Raw genomic sequence first — 16195 nt, 5'->3', positions numbered from 1 at the left:
CTAATTGTCACACGTGTGTCATAACAAACACACCCCCTAGACGAGGTCAGATGGACCGGTATCTTTGCTACTGCTAGTAACATGAAGTAAATTTTTTGTAAATTAAGTACTCCTGGAATAATTATGGAGTCCATTGAAAGCTGGGCGGTAAGTATTATTAACTATTAATTAATTTTGGAGATATTTATGAGCAGCTGCAGAAGTAAACTTCCATGACAACTGGAGATGAGGAGGAAATTATCTAACATGAAATTTGATAAATATCCACATTTCTTTATAGCCTGCTGTATTGAAATATTTTTTTAACTTGTTTTTGGTAGGAAATCGGTTTATTGTACCTGAATAATACAAGACATTTTATTAATGATCAATGTTCTGGTAGGGAGGCATGGGAGATCATCTTGGCCACTGCGTTACTGATAAACATCTGCCATTGGTTATACCAGCAAGTGTTTTTCCATGAGCTAAGTAAGTGCTGTAATTGAAAATCAGGTTACTTCAAGTAATCTATATGCATTTATTGTTACAGCTATCCATATGAAACAGGTTTGTAGAAACAAATGCATATAAAATTTTAAAGAATCGAACCCTGGACTTTTCGCTTAAACGGCGAACGTATTTACCAACTAGACCATGAAGGCTTTCGTTAGTTGATATGATCCGATAGCCACTGAGAGTCCTTCACCATTCTCAACGCATGGAAATTTGAACAATACTAGTCCATGCATGCTATGGGACCATCCAAGATCTGAATATACACCCTCTGCAGTACATTATGTAAGGCAGGCTGGATCTCAAAAGGGATTTCTCATTTTAGGTGTATTTGAAAGGATGAAGTTGTCTTTTTTCAAGATATTAAGACGTCTTCCAGTGATTGGCCGAAAGGTATGTCAGACAGTTTATTTACTACAAACAACAAATCACCTTTAAAAACCGTGCTACAGTTGACTTCAAGAATGTTACAAATGTTACAAACATTGATGTTTCCAGATTCAAGAGGAATTAGAGAAAACAAAGTCAGCCATTACCAAGGACATGTTCCCACTTCCACAAGGTGACATCTACAACACTCACTTGCCAGAGCAGGGAATCCCCAAAGATGAGTTATTAAACTTAGTTACAACTAAGTATAAAAGTATGGGTAAGCTGTCTCTTATACACATCTCAACAATAGCATAATGATAATAATAATAATAATAATAATAATAATAATAATAATAATAATAATAATAATAATAATAATAATAATAATAATAATATAACAATGACAATTATAGCAACTATAATTAGTAAAGTGAAACTCGCCGTAAATCTAATAAAATATGAAGCAAACACTACATCAAATTCATTTGGGATAGAGTGTGTGCATATTGTAAATTGTTGATATCGATTAATCTCAAGTTGTTAGGTTTAAAATTTAAAGTAATAATTTTTGAAAATCTATTGTTGATTTGGTTTTATTGATGAATTGTCTCTCAATTTTGGTGTATGACTATTTAGTTTTTTGTTTGTATTTGTTTGCTACAGTAGTCTTTTTAATGTTTTACATTCTAATTCCATACCTACATCATCTGGCAAGCACAATAATTTCTTTAGTTTTTTTTGGCGATTATATATTTTCTTGTCATTTTATTTGTGAATTTACATTAAAGAGTGATCACTCATTTTATAATTTATCTCAACTCTGGCATTTTTATGACTCATTTTATTTTCATTCTAGTTGCACAGGCCTTTATGGGAGCATAGGGCCCTGGTTGAGTTGAGTGACATGATCTAAATGTGGGTGTTTAATTCAAACTAATATTCATCCAAAAATAGGTGAATATTTTAGGGTCCCAGGCTCTGTGTACTTGCCCCACCTTTAGAAACCTAGTTAAAGTTCAAACCTCACCTTTCCTTTAACGTATGGCATGTTTTTGACACATGTGAAGAAGGTTCTTTTCACACGCTGCATTATGGCTGAAAATACAAATAATAAAATAACAATAACACTCAGCAATAACAAAATATTTACATTGCGCCAATTTCAATGCAGGCAGCAGCAGGTGTCACTCAGTGACAAAAAATACTGTGCGTGTAACGATATTACGTAACACAGGCCTAGCTTAGCCCCCCACGAGGCTTCCCTACTTAAACTGTTAGTACAGTATTTAGGCAAAGTTCTGATGATATTTGTAGCTATATCATTATGTTTAACTTACCCAGTACACTTCCAGATTTGCCAAAATTTCACTGATGTCCATTTTTATCAAGATGTACCACCCGCAAACTCACAAAATGCAGCTGTATCTGTAATATGGATGTTGCACAAAGATCTTATAAACACAAGATAGCGTTCTCCGCGATTTACGCGTAACAAATAGAAGCGTCGGTCAAGGTTCAAAAGTTTCCCATTTAGCAAGAGGGCGCCATTCATGCGCTATTACCGAAGAGAAAAAGTAAGTTTTGGAAGAGGGCGTCCTATCTGTTGCCATGGATCTGAGGTGGTTCCTGTTCTGCTGTTCACAGGCGGTGTACTGTATGGTCAGATCAGAGCGGTCAAGGGTCAAAAGTTTCCAATTTAGCAAGAGGGCGCCATTCATGCCTTATTACAGAATTTGCACGCGTAAATCCCGGAGAACGCTATCTTGTGTTTATAAGATCTTTGATGTTGCAATAAAGTGTAGGTGGCGCTGTTGCTAATTGTCACATGTCATAACAAACACACCCCCTAGACGAGTCAGATGGACCGGTATCTTTGCTACTGCTAGTAACATATAAGTAAAATTTTAAAAAATTAAGTACTCCTGGAATAATTATGGAGTTCATTGAAAGCTGGGCTGTAAGTATTATTAACTATTAATTAATTTTGGAGATATTTATGAGCAGCTGCAGAAGTAAACTTCCATGACAACTGGAGATGAGAAGGAAATTATATAACATGAAATTTGATAAATATCCACACTTCTTTATAGCTTGCTGTATTGAAATATTTTTTTAACTTGTTTTTGGTAGGAAATCGGTTTATTGTACCTGAATAATACAAGACATTTTATTAATGATCAATGTTCTGGTAGGGAGGCATGGGAGATAATCTTGGCCACTGTGTTGCTGATAAACATCTGCCATTGGTTATACCAGCAAGTGTTTCTCCATGAGCTAAGTAAGTGCTGTAATTGAAAATCAGGTTACTTCAAGTAATCTATATGCATTTATTGTTACAGCTATCCATATGAAACAGGTTTGTAGAAACAAATGCATATAAAATTTTAAAGAATCGAACCCGGGACTTTTCGCTTAAACGGCGAACGTATTTACCAACTAGACCATGAAGGCTTTCGTTAGTTGATTTGATCCGATAGCCACTGAGAGTCCTTCAACATTCTCAATGCATGGCAATTTGAACAATACTAGTCCATGCATGCTATGGGACCATCCAAGATCTGAATATACACCCTCTGCAGTACATTATGTAAGGCAGGCTGGATCTCAAAAGGGATTTCTCATTTTAGGTGTATTTGAAAGGATGAAGTTGTCTTTTTTCAAGATATTAAGACGTCTTCCAGTGATTGGCCGAAAGGTATGTCAGACAGTTTATTTACTACAAACAACAAATCACCTTTAAAAACCGTGCTACAGTTGACTTCAAGAATGTTACAAATGTTACAAACATTGATGTTTCCAGATTCAAGAGGAATTAGAGAAAACAAAGTCAGCCATTACCAAGGATATGTTCCCACTTCCACAAGGTGACATCTACAACACTCACTTGCCAGAGCAGGGAATCCCCAAAGATGAGTTATTAAACTTAGTTACAACTAAGTATAAAAGTATGGGTAAGTATTACTGTATGTCATCATTATCATCATCATTATCGACAAGAGTTGCTGGTACTAGGTTACCGGGTAGCACAGGCACAAAGGGACCCTTAGGGGCGAAGTCACTGATCGAGTTCCTAGTCCCTGAGCATCTTGTTTTATGGATACAGCGCTATATAAAACTACACTATTATTATTATTATTATGATTATTATTATTATTATTATATTTATTATTTTATATTTATCATCATCATCACGCTATTAATCGGTAAAATATTTATTTATTTATATTATATTTTGACTATCTATATACAGAGAAAATTGATTGGCAGGGAGGGCGCTTGTCCGGTGCTGTTTACAATTGTGGAGCTGAACATGAGAGTCTTATGGAGCGGGTATATTTTAATTTTATATTACAGTACTGTAAAAACAAACTTCAAAGTTCAATTCATTTTCCATACAACATAAACAAAATTGATACATATAAATGTAAATATAAATATGAATATAAATAAATATATATATATAAGTTGCATGGAAGGAGGCTATAATAACTTCTGCAGGTGAACTATAGAACTTAATATAAAATGCTTCATTGTCAAAATTAAAACATACCACAATTATAATTGTCAGTATATAATATTAAATTATTATTATCATCATCATCATCATTATTATTGACATTATAAACTTAAATACTACTGTTATCATCATTATAACTTTAAAATGAGTGTTTACCAAACATTCATTAATATTTTTTTATTAGAAACAAATTGTTATTCTATTTTATGCTTTTATTTCTATATAGATCTATGGTATATTTGTTGGTGATAACTTACTCCACCCAGATGTGTTCCCAGGTACTCGCAAAATGGAGGCTGAAGTTGTAGCCATGTGCTGTAATTTTTTTCATGGTGGTCCCGAAGCATGCGGCACGGTAAGTCAGTAATTGAAATAACCAAATGTCAATTCACAGATCTATAGTGATTGGGGGAAAAGGATCAACTGAAGTTTTGGCATTGTAGATCAATGGTGGATTCAAGGGGGGTCTAGCTGGCCTGGGCCCCTCTAAATTTTTTTACATTATAAAAAAAAAGAAAATTATATTTTTTTTATTTCTGACTATCTAGAGGTGCCATTATGATAATTTTTTCTTACCTAACTTTGGTGGGACTGAGGTGGATGGACTCTCCATCTGTGAAAGTTCCTCCCTTGGGCACCCTCTATTTCGAATTAGTGTATCCACCACTGTAAAAAAGAGACAACCATGCCCATTTTCATTACAGGCAATATTTTTATATAATTATATTGTACATTTTTAATTCATGACTAAGGCACTGTTCAGACTATCAAATTTTATTTTACAAAAACATGCGACATGCCTAAATATGGTCATGATGACATCACATCATCACCATATATAGGCACATCATGACTATATATGGGCATACCACAGTATTTTGTCTGATAATCTGGACAATTCATTTTGATATAGATGACTTCAGGAGGCACAGAAAGTATTTTGATGGCATGCAAGGCCTACAGGGAACATGCTTACAAGCGAGGAATAAAATATCCTGAAATGTACGTAGTCTCCTAAAAGTTTCCATCTTTCATTACATTTTGTTATAAATTTTTTTTTGTAAATGAAAGACTTGCATTATATTTAGTATCTTTTTAATTTCTATTCTAGCTTTTCTTTTTTTTCTGTACTAAAGCTATGTTATATATGTATCATTGCTTAGTGCAGGAAATAAGAATTTGAAAAGAATTTATGTAACGTTTGTGGATGTGTATTTTGTGGTAAGTCAGGGGATATACTGCATAGGCTGAAGCCATTTACAATCTGTGAGTGCAGTTAATAATGCGAGGCCATCTGCCAATTTTTGGTAGTATGTATCTTCATTAAAAACAATCTGTCACATCTTCATGGAATCGTGCTGGTTATCTTTGGACAATAAAGTAATATTTTTTATTATTTTACCGTTGATAAATATATTAATATTCGTTTCAGTTTGGCACCTTGCAGTGGACATGCAGCATTTGCTAAAGCTGCTAAGTATTTCAAAATGAGGTACGTTGAAACCCCAATAGATCCAACCACCAAATTGATCAACATACCAGTAAGTTTACGATGTATTTTCCTTTGTTTTTTTAAATATAATTTTGAAGAACGAAGCATAGGCATGAATATAAATAAAGGTCTCTCTCCAATTAAAGACCACTTTTGGGTCTGATTTTACATGGACTTTAGCAGCTTTAGTTGGAAATTATTCTTATAAAAATAAAAGATAGACATACATTTGGGGGCCACAGAAAGGTGGTCTTTAATTGGATGGGTCTTTAATGAGACCAAGACCTGTGATATAAGTGCTTCTCTTGAATAAGCACTGATCTCGATTATGTGCCGCTGCAAAAATCACATTGATCATCTTGCTCTGAATATCTTTGATAATGTTGTATGGTGAAGTTTTATCTTTGCTTCCTTAAAAATTTTCAGACGTCAATTGAGGTCCATGAACTTTTATTTCAGGCGATGAAACGAAAAATAAGCAAAAACACTTGTATGCTGGTTGTGTCTGCACCCTCATTCCCCTATGGTGTTGTTGAACAGGTTGAAGAAGTTGGCAAGGTAACCCAGATAGAAATAGCCAATCTATAATTCAGCTAATGCTGAGACAGGGGGAAGCTAAAGAGGTCCTTGGACATAGGGGTGAAAAAACGGATTAAAATAACATTCATTTTGGACGAATAAAAGTTAAAATAAGACATCTCAATATTTGAGGTTGTAGGTACTAGATGATTCTTCCCAGACCCCAGTTGCACCTTGTCACTCTAGCTCACAGGGGCTCCTACACTGCAACCCCTGAGCAGAGCCACTAGAAAAAAATAGATAAAAAGAGTAAAAACATCAACCATTTTAGACAAATAACCTATATTGCTATTAACTTAAATATAGTATCTAAATACCTAAAAGGCAGAGGTTGTTGGGGTTTCAGGCCCACAGACCCCAACCTACACTCTACCTCTTGTTGTAGGCCCAGCAGCTGCACAGTAAAAGAGGAAAGGTTAGCATCATATAGACTGCAAAGGCATATAATTACTGTACAGCTTTTAACTGACAATATTTGTAAACTTTGCAGTGGCTGATTCAAGGGGGCCAGCTAGCACTCTTCCCCACCCTTTAAATGTTTCAAAATTTAAAAAAAAAATTATATTAAAATTTGAAGTATGAGAGTGCCATTTCTGGCCTTATAGAGGTGGCATAATAAATTTTCTTAGTGGGGCTGAGGTTTTATAGACCCTACATCTATTGAAGTCTCAATTCCTGGATCCCCCACTGTTTATCACTGCAGTATATTAAACACAATTTCTGTTATAATTTATAACTTTGATCCATATTTCTTTCAGCTCGGCAAGCACTACAACATCCCTGTTCATGTTGATGCTTGCATGGGTGGCTTCATTATCCCTTTTGCCAAGAGGGCGGGCATCAACCTGCCACCGATGGATTTCAGAGTCGAGGGAGTGACAAGCATATCAGCGGATGCTCACAAGGTTTGTATCTATGTTCAAGATAAAAAAAACAGGCTCACAACCAAATTAGGTGAATAAAATAAAACATCAAATTACCACAATAATAGAAAAGAGGACAGGAAACAAGGAGCAGTTATATTAGTCATGTGTAATATGACTACTCCCTGAGTAAATGTAATATGCTTCTTAAATGTTGATACTGTATGTTTTAAATTTCAAATCCTGGAATGTTGATGACTGGAGCTGTAGGTTGTTATTTAAGTTACTTGACTATTATGTCATTTTCATTGATGCAACATGAAAACAATTTATATTATTAGTTGTCAAATTATATTCCTTGTATTTTAATTTATATTTAGTATGGTCTTGCACCAAAAGGAAATTCAATTGTTGTTTACAAAAACCCTGAATATCGAATGGGACAGTTCTACATAAACACAGATTGGTGTGGTGGTATTTATGCTTCTCCTGCTGTTGGGGGTAAGTAACTACCGGTATAGAGTTTGTGAAGAAATGTTGAGATTGGCGACAGAAGTGGTACAGCAGGGTTTAGCACACTATGGTTCCCAAGAACCAATATGGTGAAAAGGAAATTTAACAATACTTGAGACAATATATAACCCCCTAAGTTGGCTAGGATTATTGTTTGAAACACTCTGGCTCTCATTCCTGTCAATCCAGTAATTACAGCATTGTTGTTTCTTTCCCTCTATCTTGGAAGGCACAAGATCTGGAGCCGTAATAGCAACATGCTGGGCTACAATGATGTATGTTGGTGCCGATGGCTACCAAGAAAATGCAGTGAAAATCATTAAAACAAGAGAATATGTAGAAGATTGGTAGGTCAATGTGAGAATTATCATTAATGAATATGGCTACATCAGAATTTTTTTTAGCAGATTCCCTTTCCTGTCAGTCACAGTGTATTTAAGGAGTGCATAACTTTTGTACGTATCCATTATAAAAGTGTGAGAATATCATATATTAATGTATTTTCACTTTTTCTCTGGAATCAACTTCCCACCATAATCCGTTATGTTCCAACTCTTTCTCAATTCAAATCGCTTCTAAAAATTCACCTTTTTTCATAGTTCATACTTTTCAAGTACTGTAAGACTCCAGCAAAGAGTGCCACATAAATGCTGAAATATTATTATATATTATATTATTATGTTACAGATACTCAAAGTTTTTACTATTAGCATGCGAACATGTAAATGAGGTCACAGTCAATTAAGGATAGAGATCAGAATCTTGATATTTTACTATGAAATAGATGGATTAAAGTGAAATATTTCTTTTTTTTTATTTCAGTGTCCGCAATATTCCAGGATTAACTGTTCAAGGGAAGCCAGACGTGAACATTCTCTCGATATCTTCAGATACATTTGATATTTATCGATTGGGAGCAGCATTGACCAACAAAGGTTGGCACATGTTTACAGTCCAGTATCCAGCGGGGTGAGTAAAATGTTAATACCTGTATTATACATGCCAACTTTGATGGCGTCCGATGCGCGAGACAAAAAGAAATGAAATTTGTATATAGTGCCCTCTATGTAAAAACGTAGGTGTTAGACGTAAAAAGTGGATGACTTGCGCATTATGCGTGAGAGGTGTATAATAGATGTCTCTTTTAGCATGCAAGCCTTTCCTAGCTATGTGCAAACAAATTAATTCTCCATTCACTTTTCTGTTTTGCTGTGTTTAGTGTAAATTTTTGTGTGACGAAGATGCATACGCTACCTGGGGTTGCCGAGGGATTTGTGAAGGACCTTGAGGAATGTACCGCAGATATCATGAAAGACCCCAACGCTAAGGCTGATGGAATTGTACGTAACAACTTTAGCATACAATAACTGCCATACTTAAAATTCAACCAAATTCAATGTGTGTGATTTTTGTATCATGTGTTTCAAATTTCTTTTATATTTCTGGAAATTAGGCTGCGATCTACGGCATGGCTGAAAGTATACCAGACAGGTCAATGGTGGCAGAGTTTGTGCAGGGGTATCTGGAAGCCTACTACAGCACAAAGTTGTAGGCAGAGGATCAGAAAGACTAAATGAGGGCTGCATTAATACTGTCAATGGTCTTTTTGCTGACTGTTGTGTAGTAAATTGTATTGAAATCAATGTGGAAATAAAACCATTCCGTCCAACTGCTGCTATCATCTTAGCTAAGATGACAAACTTCAGAATAAAAACTATTGTGCATTAATAGTGGACCATTAAATTGGTTGTTAATCAATCAAAAATTTTCACCCTTATAAATGGATTTAATAGAACTAAAATATATTTGAAAAAAATTATCCAGTTATCCAGTATTATAGATTTTATGGCAAAATGTATAACTTTACAAGTTTTAACAACTTACCAAAATCATTATATTATGCAATTTGAGTGATTTTACACAAGGAATAGAATTTTTTTTAATGTGATTTTTTGTTTAAATATTTTGAACTGAATTTTTAAAAAATATATATAAATAAATAACTGTCTGATGAATATGATTAGTGCACAAGTGTATTCATGCTACATAACAACGCCACTAAGAAGGCATCTGCACATGCGAGAATGTTCTCGTCGCCTGGATTCTACGACACAGTTTGGCCCGAACCTACATTGTGCAGGGAACGCGAGGAAGACGGTAACAGATGAGCGTATCTCATGTATATAACATCTTTGTGCAGATTTGCTGTGCACAAAAACTTAATGCACACACAATTAGGCGAACCATGCATTCGCAAAATCTTGCTAACTTATCGCAGTTTAAAAAGTGGTGCTACTTCGTCTTGGGACAAATTTAATCCAACTCTAACATGGCTTAATCCAACTCTAACATGGTTTAATCCAACTGTAACATGGCTTAAGATATTAATAATCCTGCTACTGGCAATTATTTGCACATCTGTGTAAATAAATATCAGACATCACAAGAGCACAAATGACTTTGAATAAGACAACAAGAAACTTTAATTCTGTCTTACATTGCTTTTAATATAATTACAGACATGTGCAACTCCATTTGTTAATCAAGTGCATACGATTACTTCTTGCCTGACGTTACTTTGTTTTTCTTTGTACCACGGACCTTCTTCATTCTGTTCTTTCTTTCCTTTCGTTGTTTACGAGTGGGCCTCTTTTTCTCGTATAATCCATGCTGCAGAAAAAAAGTTAAAAAAACTTTATTGCAGTCTAAATAATTTATAGTGCTTTATCCTCTAATTAATCAACAAGACAAACCAAGAAAAACATTTTGTTTATTTCATTTATTTATTTAAACAATATTTTACGAAGGTGGTCCATCCAGCTGGAGCTGATCATTAGGGACCCCCAATACATAACACAAGTAACAAAGAAAATATAAATAGAAAAACAAAGAAATTAAAATGAAAAAATAATTTTAAAAACCAGAGGTGGCGCCAGGATTTGCCTGACAGGGGCCGAGATCCCCTGCCCCGAGGAGGTGGAAGATCTCCCCAAACCAAGTCGGCGTGGTCAAGTATCCCTTAAAATGTTTCGAAAGTAGTCCAGGGGGGCCAAGGCCCCCCCCCAAAAAATTGTAACAATTTAGGGGTTTCAAAGGCTTTAGGGTCTACTAATATGTACAAAATACATATACAGTAGAATCCCTCTATTAAGTGCGGCACGTCCAGAGCCGTTCGTAATTGCAGGTATTCGTAAAATCGGGGTTGACCCAAAATCTTATATATTTGCACTGGGACTACTTACACTGGCATAAACTAGGCCTAGGCGTGGCCCACAGGCCTAAGCTGCAAGTCTGAGGGGGCCTAGGCCTACAGTAGGCAGTTTCTAACCCTTCTGATCCCACTCTAGGCCCAACACAAATTTGTTTTTAATTAAATTAATTAATTAATTTTAAATTAATTCCTCGCTGGCGCCACCCCTGTTTACTACACATGCCATTATTATGAACAATTTATCTCTGATACCCAACATGGATGAGGGAAAGGCCTTGGGATTGGAAAGCATCTTGAACACTAAGATACAACTTCACAAATAACAGTTTGTATCCATTGGATTTCAAAACAAGGAAAGCAGCGATGGGATTAAATACAGCACCAAATGTGTGAAAGACACGCCACAATTCACCTTCAACACAGCAGTTAGCCGAATGAGCTATGCTGCTTGCCTCAAAGTTAACATGAAAATATATCACTTTGAAAGAGAACTTACTCTTTGCAACCTGTACTTGGGTTCAATTTTCTTTGCCGAGTCAAGTGTGTCGTAGACGAGGGCAAAGCCAGTAGTACGTCCACCTCCAAATTGAGTTCTGTAGCCAAAGCAGAAGACTACATCTGGTGTTGTCTTGTACATACTTGCGAGCTTCTCACGAATCTCTGTTTTAGGAACAGTGGCTTTTCCTGGGTGGATTACATCGACAATCTACAAGTGAAGTATTGGCAAGTGTAAAAATTACACAAATCAAGAGACTCTTGCTTGGATAAATCAATCTGACACATTCCTTCATGAACTTGCCAAAAAAATAATGGAATTGTCCAAGTGAGGTGTATTATAATGCAATTTTGTTACGTAATTCAGGCTTCAGTCTGCCTTGAAATTGATGGCTGTCAAGTTTTCTTCACATACGTACATTAAGTAAGTGTATATACAGTCACAGCTCTTTCTTCTCATACGTACATTAAGTAAGTGTATATACAGTCACAGCTAAATGAAAATAAAGCATAAAATAACAGAAAATTGAAGCCAGTTACTGTCCTAGTATTTTGAGTCCCTATGTAGTCCATATGTAATGTCAGATATTATTCATATTGACATTGAATATATAATATCGACTTCAGTTTTTAATATATTTCAAACCAATTTTTGTTAATTTAATAGTCAAGAACAAAAGATATTTATAATATAGTTTGATACTCCACAATTTAAACAAAACATGTGGATTATTTTTAAATAATTAAAATTAAAGTTTTGTGAAGAATTATTAAGTCGCAAAATAACAATATACTAGTTACTACTTACCATCTGCTTGCGACTCAACAGACGGTTGGTCATGAATTTGCGAGTACGCACAGTCACTGCGTTATCACCCTATACAAAAAAAGAAATTTAACGATTATGAAAGATATGTACCATATTTATTTAGCAAAAAGTTATAGTGCTAAAGAGCTTGTCTCACTAAAATGCACACACTACACCACTGTGACCACTTACTACAGCAAATCAGCGATGGCAACTGTAGCCACATACACATGCTAACCTTATAACCGAATGCTGCCCTCAAAATGCATGCCTGTTGTTTCCAAATCAAATTGCCAATTATTGCAGAAAAAAAAAACAACACCGAAACTAGGCCCTTGGCCTGACCATTCACAATTATTATTTTGTCTAAATAAATCAGATGGGTGTAGCCCTCCTCTCCATGGTAGACCCTCTCCATAATGTATATGAGTATCTGTACCACTCAGCCTAGAGTGTAGTACAGCCGGTCATATATAGGGTATCCTACCCTATTTATTGCGTAGGCTAGCACTGCAGGCTAACCCTAGCCTAGCCTAGCTAAGCTTAGACTACGCATCAAACCAAAATACAATAAGTCGCCTCCTTGCTTTTGAATATATTCATGTACGCCTAGTCCGACTACTTTTCCTCGGCCTTTTTTAGCCACAACAACAAGTACCTAGGTAATACGATTATGGATGTGGACAATCAGAACTCCTATGTAAGCCTACCATATCTAGCCTAGACCAAGTGTCGGTTTATCGTTTTTCTCCGATGTATAATCGTAGTTATATCAATATAATCGTACAAACATTTTTCCAGATATTTAAAGTAAATTTATTATAGACTTAAAAAATAGATTCATTTTCTAAGGTTTACAACATTAAAAGGTAGATATTTAAGGATTACTAAACATCAATATCCGTACCATTTTGTGTGCTAGCTTGGGGCAGCTGAAGAGAATTTGCGCCCCCTAGAGGAGCCAAAAATGGGAGAATGTAGGGCGCCATCAATTTGATATGTCATTCAGGACTTTCACTCATTTCATTCATTCATTCATTCTTTATTTAGCCTTTTATAAAAATCAAATTACAATTTGCTCATACAGTAAAAAAAACTCACAATACAGAATAAAACTGAAAATCTAAGGAAGCAAGGATTAACAAAAGCAATTAAAATTGCTGTAGCTCACAAGCTGAGTCGTGGTAATTAGCAACTACAACTACCTTTTCCATATGGTCGTAATTTTTAAATGTAATAATGATATTTTAATTATTATTCTAGTATCAAATAATATTATTTATTACGTTGAAAAATGGATGCAAGGTTAAAGTGACTCAAGGTGCATTAAAGCAGTGTGTCAATGACTAGTAAATAACATTTCTATATTATATAACTGTATAAATGATTAAGAATAAACAATAAGAAATATTATACTTATACATACTAAGGACCAAAAGAATCTGATCTTTATATCGTATTGGTAGGTTAACCATCCCCACCACATCCTCGTCATCATCACCATCGTCTGCTCATCCTCCTTCACTGCAGTGTATAATAATAAATAATAATATAATAGTGTAGTTTTATATAGCGCACATATCCATCTAATGTAAGATGCTCAGGGCGCTTGATATGTGGACTACATTCCGTAATTTTTTGGTTTATTTTATTAACATTTCAATGTATATCCTTTTTGTAAATGAGATAATAAAGAATAAAGAGTACTTAATTTGCATTGTATTTTATTTTGTCTTCTATGGTGTACAGAAAATCATTACAACGTGAGATAGGTACTACTATAATGCATTCCTCGTCATCAACACTAATCATCACTAAATAATGTGAATCATTTGTCTATCATACACTGAAAAATACTAAACTAGTCTCAAAACAGGACATACTCGACAGCTGCAAGTGCTGTTACTAAATGCAACGTGGGACATTTTAACTAAGCCACCTTGGATATTGCTAAGATCCAACAAAACGACAGTCGTAAATATACCTACATCATGTATTTGTGGATCTTCTATTATGTATTGAACATAAGGTGGGTGTAACAACTTGTTTTACACATGGTACTGTTTTGTGATACAAAATTACAATATATAAAAAAGTTATATAATATGTTCACATAAAAATGATAAAATTCTTAAAACCAGAATACATTGCATTTTGTTAAAATACATCAAAAAAGTTAAATCACAAGGCATGGGCGGATATAGATTCACGTTTAGGGGGAGGGGTCAAAATGTTTCCAAAAAACCAAAAAAGAAAGGGGGTTTGATTCCTGGATGGCGGGAAATGAGCTTTCCCGACCTTTGAGGCGTCTTTTAATGAATTTTAAGTTCAAAATTCAAGGTTTCCCCTCTTGAAAACGGTCAGGTAAATTTTTCTCATTCTCATTACAGTGTAAATAGGCCGATTATGTGTCGACCGGTATACATACAGAAAAAAAACGAGTAGTTGCATACGTATTATTCATATATTTTTTATTTATTTTTTGTCCAAGAGGGGAGAGGGTTTCAGAACCCCTCAGATCTGCCATGCAAGGTAAGGTAATGAATGATAAAATTAAAATAGAATTCAGTAGTAATAAGATTAGTAAAATTGTTTTAAGAAATGCAAACAGTTTAGTCATAAAATTGATTAAAAGTATATGCAAATGTAAAGGCTTGTTTACACTATGACGATAAAGATCAACTATGAAAATCGTTGATCGTTATAGTCAGTGGAAACAAGCCTTAAGAGTATGTACTGTTCTGATTGGTCAGTTGTTAAATTTAACACTCAGCAAAGCTCTGTTGGGGCAGTCTGATTTGAAAGGGGTTTTGTTCAAAACCTGATGAAAGCAGTACGTCATCATCTCTATATATACAACTAATGCAGATAAATTTTCCATAACAAGTTTAACACCTTGCGATCGTCATCTAAATTAGAACAATTAGAAAAAAATGTCAAGTTACCTTTATACCACCTAGTTCTATTCTTATTAAACAGAGGCAATAAGCAGTTTGGCGCAGTGGGAATGGTTTTGTTTCCCAACCTAGGGCTTGGGGTTTTAATCTCTTGCTGTGCATTTTGCTTGTGTCCCTAAGAAAGGCACTTTATCTGCATTGTTTCTCTCCATCTAGAGTATAAATGGGTACCTGGTGGGGTTGCCTGCTTCTGCACCGATTACCAGCAGCAACACCTGAAGCATATGGACCCAATGACCAGGGGAAAAAAGTGCGTTATATAATCTCAAGTAAGAGGAGCTAAATGCCTATACCAGATAACAGATTACATAATTTGAGGATTACCGGTACAGCTAAAATGAATTACGTGCATGAAAGCAAACAAACACCAAATTAAACTTGCACAAATATTTACATTTTATGTTTTACTTAAAAAAAAATACAAGTAATCCAATTTAAAGATCATAAAATAACCACTAAATGTACATAATATCAAATTAATGTAATTTCAGTAATTCCAATGGTTGGCTGGTATACTACTGATGTGATCAGCACATTATTTAATTCGATTAGGATATTGTGTTTACTCTCTAAACAATATATGTTCCTACTCTAAAAAAATATAAATGATAATACAGCAATAATAATAATGAAGATGATGATGATAATAATAATACCCAACAACGATCATAACAATAGACACTTTTAAAATGGCAGTGAAATATTAATAAAAGAAAGTTTTATTTTTAAGTTTTTTTTAAATTCTGATATTTATTATGTAAAACCTCTAAAGTAATTATCAACAAATGTTAGTTTTTGAACAAAGGTAAAGGTATATAGGATGTGCATGTTAAGTGTTTATTATTTTTTAATTCTATTTCTAAATTGAATGCTAATACAGGAGCGTAGGCTGGTTT

General features: G+C 34.7%; 2 protein-coding genes across 6 annotated transcripts; one reads left to right on the top strand and one right to left on the bottom strand.

The window, feature by feature from the left end:
- The first annotated feature begins 18 nt into the window (after positions 1 to 18).
- Positions 19 to 10463, top strand: LOC117109967 (sphingosine-1-phosphate lyase 1-like). 5 transcript variants are annotated; one of them, XM_033252481.1, is made up of 15 exons: positions 19 to 147; positions 321 to 468; positions 818 to 885; positions 991 to 1141; positions 4115 to 4194; positions 4608 to 4736; positions 5295 to 5383; positions 5814 to 5922; positions 6333 to 6431; positions 7211 to 7357; positions 7696 to 7816; positions 8058 to 8175; positions 8651 to 8797; positions 9048 to 9168; positions 9282 to 10463. In XM_033252481.1, the coding sequence occupies exons 1-15, from the start codon at positions 124 to 126 to the stop codon at positions 9378 to 9380; spliced, it is 1650 nt and encodes a 549-aa protein (XP_033108372.1). In that variant the 5' UTR covers positions 19 to 123; the 3' UTR covers positions 9381 to 10463. The 5 variants fall into 5 exon arrangements, with proteins under 5 accessions (XP_033108372.1, XP_033108374.1, XP_033108371.1 ...); XM_033252480.1 differs by lacking the exons at positions 19 to 147; positions 321 to 468; positions 818 to 885; positions 991 to 1141 and adding exons at positions 2697 to 2821; positions 2995 to 3142; positions 3492 to 3559; positions 3665 to 3815; XM_033252483.1 differs by lacking the exon at positions 19 to 147 and having other exon boundaries at positions 449 to 546.
- LOC117109969 (40S ribosomal protein S24-like) lies at positions 10315 to 13303 on the bottom strand. Its single transcript, XM_033252486.1, has 4 exons — positions 13250 to 13303; positions 12343 to 12411; positions 11536 to 11745; positions 10315 to 10498 (listed from the first exon to the last, which is right to left on the bottom strand). The coding sequence occupies exons 1-4, from the start codon at positions 13250 to 13252 to the stop codon at positions 10385 to 10387; spliced, it is 396 nt and encodes a 131-aa protein (XP_033108377.1). The 5' UTR covers positions 13253 to 13303; the 3' UTR covers positions 10315 to 10384.
- Between the last annotated feature and the right edge of the window lie 2892 nt (positions 13304 to 16195).

This window comes from Anneissia japonica, unplaced genomic scaffold, assembly GCF_011630105.1.
Source record: "Anneissia japonica isolate Jap-2015-1 unplaced genomic scaffold, ASM1163010v1 scaffold585_len4108843_cov191, whole genome shotgun sequence".
Taxonomy (NCBI): domain Eukaryota; kingdom Metazoa; phylum Echinodermata; class Crinoidea; order Comatulida; family Comatulidae; genus Anneissia; species Anneissia japonica.
The sequence above is the reverse complement of the archived record's forward strand: the minus strand, read 5'-3'. Positions and strand labels throughout refer to the sequence as shown.

Bases quoted from the DNA above. Each gene is read 5' to 3' on its own strand.
- LOC117109967 (XM_033252481.1), top strand. From the start codon at position 124: ATGGAGTCCATTGAAAGCTGGGCG. The intron at 5,923-6,332 runs GTAAGTTTACGA...CTTTTATTTCAG, and splicing joins CCAAATTGATCAACATACCA to GCGATGAAACGAAAAATAAG. The intron at 6,432-7,210 runs GTAACCCAGATA...TATTTCTTTCAG, and splicing joins AGGTTGAAGAAGTTGGCAAG to CTCGGCAAGCACTACAACAT.
- LOC117109969 (XM_033252486.1), bottom strand. The intron at 11,746-12,342 runs GTAAGTAGTAAC...CTTCACTTGTAG, and splicing joins TGTTGAGTCGCAAGCAGATG to ATTGTCGATGTAATCCACCC. The intron at 10,499-11,535 runs GTAAGTTCTCTT...TTTTTTCTGCAG, and splicing joins CCAAGTACAGGTTGCAAAGA to CATGGATTATACGAGAAAAA.